Here is an 11,313-nt window from a genome sequence, read left to right as displayed (position 1 = left end):
TTTTTTTTTTTTTTTTTTTGTGGCCCCCTAAATATCTCAAAATTATTCATTAACACATACGGGAAAAATGTAATACTTACATGTAGAGAGCATTTTTGCACACGCGTTTGCTTCCACGAAGTGTATGGCAGCGTTAGCGTGTGCAGTTACAGGAGGTTGTGCACTATGTGCCTCGTTTCGTTACACACATTTGTATGTCCCTTTGTACATCTGCTTGCATAATTTGTGTGTGAATCAGAAGCATTTTTTTTTATAGCATTTTTCTGTGTAGTTACCCTTGTAGAGGGCGAAAAAAAAATAGGGGCAATTAGAGTGATACATTAATTAAATAATATGCGTACATCATGACGTAGTTCACCCATAGTTGTGTTTTTAACAAGGGTGCATCACTTTTACATGATTAGCCTCCCATGCTACCTTTATAACAGTGCCCCTCTGACTTGCACAATAACAAGTACACATTTTCGCATATGTAATATATATATATTTTTTTTTTTCCCACCCTTCCGCAGGTTAAGAGTTGATACGAAAACTTGGACGAGAGATAGCCATGATCTGTTTGATTATGAAGCGCAGCAAGTTAATAAAAAAAGTTTTTTAATTTCAACTCCAATTAAACTTTTTCGTTCGAAGGCGCAAGTATCATGTGTGGCTGATAATCCCCACTCCTTACCCAACACTGCGCAGGATTACCTGCTGTCGGTGCGGCCAGAGGAAGGTAAGAATGAGTCTATAACCCAATGTGTGCATTGTCATATGTATATGCATATATGTCATATGTGTGTACGCTTCCCTGCACCAAAAAGGGGTGCTGCTCTCGGGAGATCCTTTGCCTGACTGACCATCAAGATGTTCATTTTTTTTTTTTTTTTTTTTCCCCCAAAAAAGGTACGGATAAATACGTAATTACGCCCGCAGAGCACTCACTAAATACCCAATACAATGTGAAGAAACTGTGGATCATCGTGAAAGACTTACCTGAAAAATCATACGCACTACACGAAAATGACATTATAAAATTAGGAAGATTCAGATTGAAAGTGAGGCAATTTATTGATTCCGTGGATACATTAAATCAGTTAAAGTTAGACGACTGCCCCTCGAAGAAATGCGAAGCAGTTTTAGATTCGTCAAATATCCAATGTAGAATTTGTTTGATAGAAGGAAACCAAGAAAATGACCCTCTGATATGCCCATGTGATTGCAAAGGGTCCATAAAGTATGCCCATCTCATGTGTTTAAGAAAATGGATAAACGGCAGATTAAATCTCAACGATCAATTATTTTCCGGTTCAGTTTTCATCAAAGATATATGTTGTGAATTGTGTAAAACGAAATATCCAAAAAGTATAAAACAAAATGATGAACTAGTACAGCTAGTGAAGATTCCCAATTTGAAGACGCCACTAATTGTGCTCGACAATATAATAGGACAAACAAGCAAAGGAGTACATCTAATCAGTTTTGCCGATAAAAAATATCTCAAGTTAGGAAGGGGACATGAATCAGATGTAAGAATCCCAGATGTTTCTATTTCAAGATACCATGCTACTATTAAATATGAAAGGGGATTATTCAAATTAGAAGACCACAACTCTAAATTTGGCACACTAGTTGCATTAAGAAAAGCGAGAGAAATATGTCCCAAAGATACCATGTCACTACAAGTAGGTCGAAGCGTTGTCAATTTTCGAGTGGATGAAGAAACTCCCTTCAAAAGTGGAACCATAGATATTATTGAAAATAAGGAAGTAATAGAGACTAACGAATTACCTCCAGCAAATGATAAGAATAATGCCAACACACCACAAATCAGTAACCCTAATTTGGAGGACACTAACAGAAATAACATGGAGACAAACCATTATGTAGACCTCACCAACTCTACCAACTCCATACAAAATTCCTATTCCTCGTACCGTGTGGACAACTTGATGTCCCTACTCAATTATCAAAATGAGTACAGAATTTTCGGCATCAGAAATTGCTACAATTTGATTGACAACAGGAACGGGAATCAGCCAAATGTTTCTCAAATGGACTGCGTGGGGGGGAATAATATCAATATAGGGGACGGTAATCTTCATGGAGGAGAAAGCAATAATAATGGGGGGATGATTAGTGAGCAGATGGGTATGCAGATGGGCATGCAAATGGGTATGCAAATGGGTGTACAAATGGATTTACAAATGGATGTTCACATGGGCGGCCTCCAACTTGGATCCGATATGGGGGCACAAAATAACGACCCAGGTAACCCTGGCAATGATGAAGAGAGGTCCTGCAACGTAGGACATACCATCCAGTGTGACGGGGATGGCGACGAAAACGACGCCAGTAATGATAGCCACAATGACGCTAACCATAACAACAATGATGAGGAGGACAATGACGAAGACAACGATAACGGTGACAATAGTAACGATGAAGAGGGTGATGATATGAGCGTACATGATGAGGAGGACGACGATGACGATGATGAAAACGGAAGCGGCATGAATAATACTGGAAGCAGCGGGGGAAATAGTGGTGGCACCAGCGGAGGAGGGTCCACTGGTGGAAACAGCAACGGAAATGAAGGAAGCGGAAAAGAACATGGAAAAAAAAACAGTAATCAGAGTAGCAACAATAGCATCAATGATAACAATGATTCCAACCAAGACCAAAGTAGTAACTACCATGGGAGTACCGCCAACCTAAGCGGAATTAATACCCGCTCGTGTAACACCAAAAAGTGCAGTAATAGCAGTTATAATAAAATTGTACAAAATGATAAAAGTGTCAGCAACATGTGTCAAGACGGAGGCAGATCGACGAGAAATGAAATCGGCACATATTGCGTCAACATGGCTGTGCAGAAAGCCTCCAGAAATAGAAGCTCTAAGAATTTGTACAACAATTGCAAAAGTGCCGTATCACTTGTGATGAGTAAATACGACAACGTAAGTTTCATTCATAATGTTAGCAACAATAATGGAAATCACCATAGCGACAGTTACCCGATCAGAAGCAACAGGAGGGAATACACAAAAGTCAGTATCGAAGATAATTACTTCTGTGGCAACGAATCCAAGACCCCCCGACAGGTGGGCTACTGCCTAAACAGCGAAACTGTTATTGATATGCTCACATCGAATTGCAGCACAAGTTTGAAAAAAATTCAAGACGCAGTAATGAACAGCAGCTACCACAATAAGGATCCTAACGAATGTCCCTTTATCCAGTCGGTCTACCACATCAACGGTAATAATGATCAAAATATTGTCAACGTTATGTATAGCGGTGCCAACGAAACAATAAACAATAGTGGCGCATATGTAAACGAAACTCCATTAAAAGGTAAAAAATTTCTTAACGGTGTATCCATCCAAAGTCATGACAAAGCAGCAGGCAATAGTAGTCATAATAGTAATAATAGTAGTAGTGGTGCGTACCCGTCTCATAATTTTTTAAACGAAATAAACCAACCAAATAATGGTCCTAGTTATAATTCCCTTATGACCTTTTTTCCTACCTTTATTAATTTGAACCATTGCTCTATAAATTTTAAAAATGGCATGTTACCTAAATTTGTTGGGAGCACTTCTCCTTTTCTTCATGACCTGTGTGACAATCCGATGAGTAACCTTTTGACTGGGGATAACTTAAACAACAGTGCGTGTTACCGCGCTAGTGATAGTAGTGCCGGAGTGCTGGACGAGGGAGTCATCTTAAAGACACAACCCCAAATGCACAACGGTAGCAATGATCCAACCACCACGTCCGAAGGAAAAGAATTTGTCCTAAAAAAAAAAATGAAAAAAGGAAATTTGCAAAAGAAAAATGTTGTCCTAGATACTCTAAAAAAGAAAAATACACGTAATAAGAAGTTGAAGAGGTCTGTAAATAGCACCAACGTGGAGACAACGCCACAGCACCATGTAGACTATAGCAACAAAAATAACAATTTCGTGGACCCATGTAATGATGCAAGTGTAGATGGAGCAAGTGCCCCAGAGGAAGGTACTTTTTATGATGAACAATGTAATGTGTCGAATTATGCGAAAAAAGATTTTTTAAAAAATAGCTTATCGCCAAGTGGCATTTCACCACATAGCATCTCTGGGCAACTGTCACTAAGCACATCCTTAGACTCCGCTTCTCCTAGCAAGGTGTGGCAAAATTGCTATTACAAGAAGAAACCCTACAATGAGGGGTCGCCTTATAACGAAAAATTTTACTACGAGTGCGCAGAGGATTATAAGTTTGGAAGTGTCAAGGGAAGTTACAACAAGAGGAACGATATGGGAAGTTCTGAGAACGACCGAAGTAGCAATGGGAGGAGGTCTTCCATTGACAGAAGATGTAACGACGGGGGAGACACTCAAGTCGGAAGCAACAGCTGCGACAACGGTAGTGTGATCGGAGGCAAATTACACCCGCAGCAATACCCCCATTGCCTCGACTATTACAATGCCAATTACAAACTCTACAACGTTATCAACTTCAATGAAAAATTTAGTGTCCATAGGAACACATCCCCTAACCACTTCAGCACAATCAATTGCCTAAGTGACAAATTTGGCTACCATACCCGGGGTGGGGTCATGCGAAGTGGAAATATTGAGGCAGATTTTCTTTTAAATAACTACGGCATGGGTACACCTCCAACCCACTTTGGCATGCCTGTCGCATTGTACAACAACTGTATTAGGGGATCGGGCATGTTCTATGTGAACACCGAGAACGGAGTTAGCGCCGGCAGTAGTGGAAGTAACTGTATTGGCAGCACCAAGCAACAGAATAGTATGCATAACCATGATAACGGTGAAGCACGAAATGAGTGCATGGTTCAGGCTAACCAGAACTGTGAGGAATACATGAATGAGTGCCAAAAGGGGAGAAATGGAGAACAAGACCCAACTGATGATCGTAGCAGCAACATCGAAACGCACTTGCGTTATGATAATAATAACGTCGCAGGGGATTGTAACTTCCATTTGGAAAATGTCTACAGTGAGGATGTTGTTCGAAACGGCTGTGGTGGAAAGGAAGCCTTCGATCGGGGGTGCAGCTACGGATCGGGCGACATTATGCAAACAGCCCAAACGAGCCAACTGAATGGACAGGAACAGAGCAGCAACTTTTTGGACCAAAGCGGGAACCCGCTTTCTATGACAAGCCAGGATTTATTGTCGAAGCAAAAAACATACTCCAACAATGGAGGCAATATACAATGCACCGGCGGGAGTGACAACAAGAGCGTAGACGATCCGCACGCGTATACACCCCCGAGACACTCGTACTACCACGCCCAGATGCATAAGAAGATCAACCCCAGCGTAAAAAAAAGTGACGAAAAGAGGACTAGTAAAATGAACAAAAATCAGAATGACAAATCGAGTGATAGTAACATCAGGAAGGTCAAAAATGGAAGAAGACTCAGGAATAAGAAAGACCAAAGTGGTGATCACTGTGAAGGGTTTCAAACTACGCCAAGCATAAACATAGTAGAATCGCAGATTGCTCTTGAATGTAGCACAAGCTGTGAAAAGAAAGCGGAAACCCATTACAATAATACTCCTTACAAAGAGGATATCATGTCGATTCATAAAATCCCTAATGATCATATAGGATTTCTCAACGTAGCCATGAATAGCAATCATGTTAGGGAGGCAAACATTAACAAATCACCGAGAGCAGCATTTCCTAACTTGCACGCAACCGCTTTCATACCAAATGAACAGATGTATTTTCATATGTACAATAACAGTGCTTTTCCGGTGCACCCTGATGTAACCCTAAACATTATCAGTAATGAGGAAAAATCGAAAAAAGTGGAAAATTGGGAAAAAACTTTCCCCCAATGGTGCCATCATCTTATCTCTGCGTGAACGAAATGGATGTACAGCAACACCTGCGTTTGTTACCAACTTGTGTGCATTGCCAACAGTTGAGTATGCCCTCATTTGGATGTGCCTCCCCTTTTTTTTTTTTTCTCATTTTAGATAATCATAAGGCCCTGAATGAGGATAATATCTACCGGAAGGAGGAACGGGTGGTGTAATAAAAAGGGCAATTTGTACACGACTTTGGCGCCATCAGGGCAAGGGTTACAAAGACACATGGTTCACAAGTGGAACTAGTTTTTTATGTCCATTTCAGAAGGTGAAATCGTGCTTGTTCATGAGCTTATTTCATGGCAAGTTATGATGACGATTTTTTTTTTTTTTTTTTTTTTTCTTTTGTTCTTTTGTTAATTTTTTCTCACCCCCACCCAAGAATATACCACTTACACCTTGTTTTACCCTGTGTGCATTTGTACACACCATCTAATTATTTGTTAAAATATTCAATTGTTAAATTAGAATGATAATAATAATGATTGTTCCCAATTTTTAAAGTAATTTTTTAATAAATTTGAAAAAAAAAAAAAAAAAAAAAAAACGGGGAAGAATTTTCAATTATATGCGATTTCATTTTGCCTTTTGTCTTAAACTGGTAAATGACACATGTTAGCAGCGAGGAGGAATGTCTTTTTTGCATGTTCGTATAGTGTGGGGGAAAATCGGCCCTTGATTGTTTCAACATTTTATCCCAATTTATGGAGGATCATTGGGTTTGTTCGCACAGGTAAGGGGACAGTCTACGTCGGCGCACGTTTATCGCTCATGTTCGAACTGCATACCTCATTTACGACACACGCATCGGGTACGCAGCTAAAAAGGAGATTTATCATTTGGCGTAATAAGCTTTTTGTAGCCTTGTGCGCACCCGCAGTAGCCAATTCGGCTTGGGTAACCCACACGTCTCATTCGTCCCAAGCGTCTGTGCGGAATGTACACACTGAATAGACAACTAATAAGGATCCCATTAAACTTAAAATGGCAAAATTATTTTTAAGTGAACTGAGAAATTCTCAGTAAAGTGTTGATCAGTGGGGAGAACATATATACACACGTGCATAAGGGGAGGTAAAGATGGATGCAAACAAATTTACGGTAAAAAAAAAAAATAATAATATAAAATCGGGACACGGTGAGGGAGTGGCACATATTAGAATGAAGAGAGGGGAGAGGCGTGACGCAATGCGGCTTCACAAGGGGAGCCAACAAAGCGAAGATGGCGTCGCGAAGCTACAAGTGCGACAAAGTGTGACGTCGTAAATTATGAAGAGGCCGCGAAGCAAACAGCCACTCACCACGTGAACGCGCATAGCTCGGTCAAAAGGTTTGGCCGCCACCACATAATTATTTATTTGGCAATTTTGCGAGTTAATGAATTTTGCAATTTTTCCATTTCCCTGTGTCCCATTTTTTAACCTTGCCAAACTTCCGATCGGAACTCAAAAAAAAAAAAAAGGCCACGCAAAAAAAAGTCAGGGAGAACGCGCGATGCGCTTCTCTGACCTCTTACTACAATTCGTCCTTCTGTTCCTGGGACCCACTCTTTTCACCTGACGACTCGTTTGGGTTGGCACCCGATTCGTCCTTGTGTTGGCCATCTTCACCTTGGGAAGCTCCTCCATCCTTGCTTTCGTTGGAACTGTCTTCGGTACTTCCCTTGTTCTCATTTGAGTTTTCACTCTGTGATCCATCCTTGCTTTGCTGATCATCGTTGGGACCCTTTTTCTTATCGTCCGCGCTGGATCCAGCATTTTGTTCCCCTTTTTTGTCTTTCTTTTCGGCAGGTTTTTTAATTTCCTCCAAACTTTTGACTAACACATTGATGGCCTTAAATTTCAACTCTACTTCTTTGGCTTTAAAGAATGGAGCAGAATAATTATCTAATTTTTTTTGTTCTTCCTGTGCATTCTTCCACCACTCTACTGCTTTCTCCAATGAATCTCTCACCACTTTAATGGTTTCTTCGGCCCATGGTTTGGCTTCTGTATACTCTAACACTTTTTGTTGCATTTCCTTAATTTTCGCGTTCGTGTCCTGGATTAGCTTTTCCCTGACTTGTAATTCTTCCGCTCTTTCCTTAATAGGTAAATAGATATCTTCCAACTCTCTTATTTTGTTACTTACATTTTCTAGGGGTTCATCATTTTCAGTGTAAAGCCACTCTTCATATTCCTCTAATTTGTTTAGGTAATCTGTGCGAGTATCTTCTTTGCACACCTGCTTGAATATGTCCTGCTTCATTTTGCTTCTGGACTCGTAAATAAAAGATTCAAGTTTGTTCTTTCTCTCCGATTTGAGGAATATGTCAATATCATGTTCGTCCATCTTCTTTAAAATGTCCTTCTTTTCGTTCACTTCTTCGTTGGTCAGGGGGGCAGGCTTTATGTTTCTCACTTGGTAGGTCATCTTCACTGAATGCTTCACCACTTGGGGTTTTTTTCCATCCGTTTTTGTGCCCTCTTTGTCCTTCGCATCTTTATCCGTGGCTTCCCCCGCCTCAGTGGCATCGAGGTTCACCTCCCCAGATGCCTCTTCACTCGTTTCTGTATTGGAGTTTTCCTTTTTGTCCTGCCCATAGGCCGTCTCTTCGCTACCCTCTACCTTCTTCTCCTCCTCATAAACGACAAAAACATTTTCCAGGGTCAAAATTCCGAACTTATCCAGCTGAAACGAGAGGCTCAGTTTAGGAGGGCCGAAATTTTCGTACTTTTTCTTCGTCGCCTCATCAATAGGGTTCACAGAATATTCATTCAGTACCTTTCCATTTTCCAAAATGGTAAATTTTACATTTTCCCTATATTTTAATATGACGCTTTTTGTAAGAGGGTATCTGGAGTTATATGCAATAATTTCCTTGGGGGTATTTTGATCATCGGATGTTTGGTTTTCTTTACCGTCTCCAACTACTATGTGATATTCATTAGATAAAATATCTGTGTAGTTCAAATCTTTCAAACGGAAATTTGCACTGTTGTAGGCAGCAATGTACAGGCTTCCCATGGTGACTGCTTCGTCACTGTTGAGATGCATACCAACAGTTAGGGGATTAAAAAAGGCGGTGATTTCATTTAATACTTTGGGAACTCTCCATGCAGCGCCAATCAATTCTAAAGCTTCAATATCTTTCAACTCGAAGGAAGCTTTCTTAAGGGCATTATTAATTGGGACTTTAAAATTTAAAATGACTTCTTCAATTAAATGTTCGAATTCTTGTCTAGTAACTGTTTCTACCAAACTTTTATTTTTGTACAAGCTTTCTATAAAAACATCCGTGGACTTCTTAGCGCTTAACAATAATTTTGCTTTATTAGCTGCCAGGACTAATTTGCGCATGGCTTTCCTATCGTCATAAATGGACAGGTTATATTTTTCTTCAAATTTCTTCCTCAAATGTTCAGCTAACATGACATCAATTTGATTTCCTGATTTATTTTCTATCGCTTCACATGCATACATCTTAACACTTCTAGTTCGCACTTTATCAATCTCTACATGGCTAATCGTTGCTATTCCCACATTGATATTTTTGCTTCCCACATCCAAGTACATGGTTAATTTGGTTGTGTTCAAAGGTAAGTCATGCACATTGTGTATAGCAGCAGCTGTTACTCCATTCACTAACCCTAGTAATTCTAGCCCTGCTATTTTTGTTGCATTCAGAAGAGCCTCTTTCTTTCTCTGAGGATAATTACACGGAATGGATATCACACATCCGATATGTACATTTACTGCCCTCTTCGTTTTATAATCCACATTGAGATGATTGTATGCCAGCTTTTTTATGTAGCCCAATATATTGGCTGTAATTTCTTCCGACGACAGAACCATATCATTTTTTAATTTTAAACTGATGGTTCCTCTCTTGTGATCTACAACATAATCGTAGTCAAAATATTTAGTCGTGGCATCATCCTCTTTGTGAAATTGGTAATTATTCACATCTGCGTAAAAAGCTTCAGTACTCTCATCATAATTTTCTACATTAAAATTTTCTTTGTTTTTCAATGCATTAAATATGTTGTAGGCTAAATAGTTGTTCCCATTGTGGATAGTTAGGTGTGGGTGTTTTCCGCTGTATATTTTGGCTTCTTCGTCAAAGGTCCTCACTTTGCTACTGAACGATATTGCATTCGTTATTTTTCTCTTACTTTGGTTGTTCAATAAAATGTTGAAACCTTTTCCAGGCGACACAATGGACACCTTTATGAACTCATTTCCAAAATCTATGCCCAACACGGATGCGCATTTTACCAGGATTGCCTGATTTAACAAGGCTAGGATGGCTAGGGCCAGTACCAGCGTCCTCTTCATTTTGGTTCACCCCGGTCTTTTTGAAGAAGTCCTTTCCCTCGCGCCCTTGTGTGAATATTCTACACACGTGTTGGGCCCTTACGTACTGTTTCTCACTGTTCTTGTTTTTTCCGCGGATTATTTTTTTGGGGTAATCTCACACGTTTGTGCCGCAGATAAGCTTGCTGTTTATCACTTTTACAATGACACTAATGCGAATATACACTGCTGTGGTGAGGCCTAAGCATAGTGTACAATTTGCAACAGGGGGTAGGCAGGGGGAGGAAGAAGGGCTTACATAGATAACCTTATAAATATGGGCATAATACCCTCGTTCGAACGTAATGTACGGTAGAGGGTTATGTTGGAGGGCTACAATTGAGGGCTGTGAAAGGCGCGCGTACCTCTTCTACTACTACGTTACAACAGAGCCGAGTTAGCTTCGCGTTAGTAGTCACCTAGACTTTTTTGCGTTCCGCGCAGGATCAATAGGTTTAAGCAGTTTGCAATTCTAGCGCAAACGTTCACGCGTATATATTAGCGCTGCGCCTGAGTAAATTTCCCTGCGCTGAACTCGGTGGGGGAAAATTCCTCATTTCTATCGCAAAATAGCGCTGGTGGGCGCGTAATCAATAAATACTGTACAGAACTACAATAAGTTTTAATACTTCGCTCAGCTTCGCGTTCGCGCGAACGTGTACAATGTCGTATACACGGCTAAGCTCATAAATAAGCAAACGTTTTAAATATGAATACAGCTATGATTATCCGTTTATTCTTTTGTTTCCTTTTTTTTTTTTTTTTTTTTTTTTTTTTAGTTGTTTATACCACTCTGCTTATTTGTTGTTCGTCCCGAGTGTTCATTCGTCCGATTTTTTCTACGTAACCGTACACGACAAATTGGCAATTTTATGTTTCACTCTTGCTTTTTTCCAAGTTGCTCTATGTAACCATGTGGAAATATGGCAACTATATTTTTTTTACGTTGCCTGTTATGTTAATCTGTGTTTTTTTAAAAACATTATGGTCAGTTCTGTAGCAGTTTCTGACTTCCCTTTCGCTTCAATTTTTATTTAAATTAAGTCCAACGCGATTTCCGCTTTTCCGCTGCTGACTTGAATTTTTTTTTTTTTTTTTT

General features: G+C 39.9%; 2 protein-coding genes across 2 annotated transcripts; one reads left to right on the top strand and one right to left on the bottom strand.

Annotated features, from left to right (window-relative positions):
* Window positions 1–344: 344 nt before the first annotated feature.
* Window positions 345–6,046, top strand: AK88_04446 (uncharacterized protein; the record flags this gene model as incomplete). Its single annotated transcript, XM_012482056.1, has 4 exons — window positions 345–349; window positions 513–718; window positions 889–5,793; window positions 5,988–6,046. The coding sequence occupies 4 exons, from the start codon at window positions 345–347 to the stop codon at window positions 6,044–6,046; spliced, it is 5,175 nt and encodes a 1,724-aa protein (XP_012337479.1).
* Window positions 6,047–7,394: 1,348 nt separating this feature from the next.
* AK88_04445 (uncharacterized protein) lies at window positions 7,395–10,196 on the bottom strand (the record flags this gene model as incomplete). Its single annotated transcript, XM_012482055.1, has 1 exon — window positions 7,395–10,196. The coding sequence occupies one exon, from the start codon at window positions 10,194–10,196 to the stop codon at window positions 7,395–7,397; it is 2,802 nt and encodes a 933-aa protein (XP_012337478.1).
* Window positions 10,197–11,313: the final 1,117 nt, after the last annotated feature.

Source organism: Plasmodium fragile (assembly GCF_000956335.1).
Source record: "Plasmodium fragile strain nilgiri unplaced genomic scaffold supercont1.63, whole genome shotgun sequence".
In the NCBI taxonomy this organism is placed as follows: domain Eukaryota; phylum Apicomplexa; class Aconoidasida; order Haemosporida; family Plasmodiidae; genus Plasmodium; species Plasmodium fragile.
Note: the sequence above shows the minus strand (reverse complement) of the source record. Positions and strands in the feature narration are given on the sequence as shown.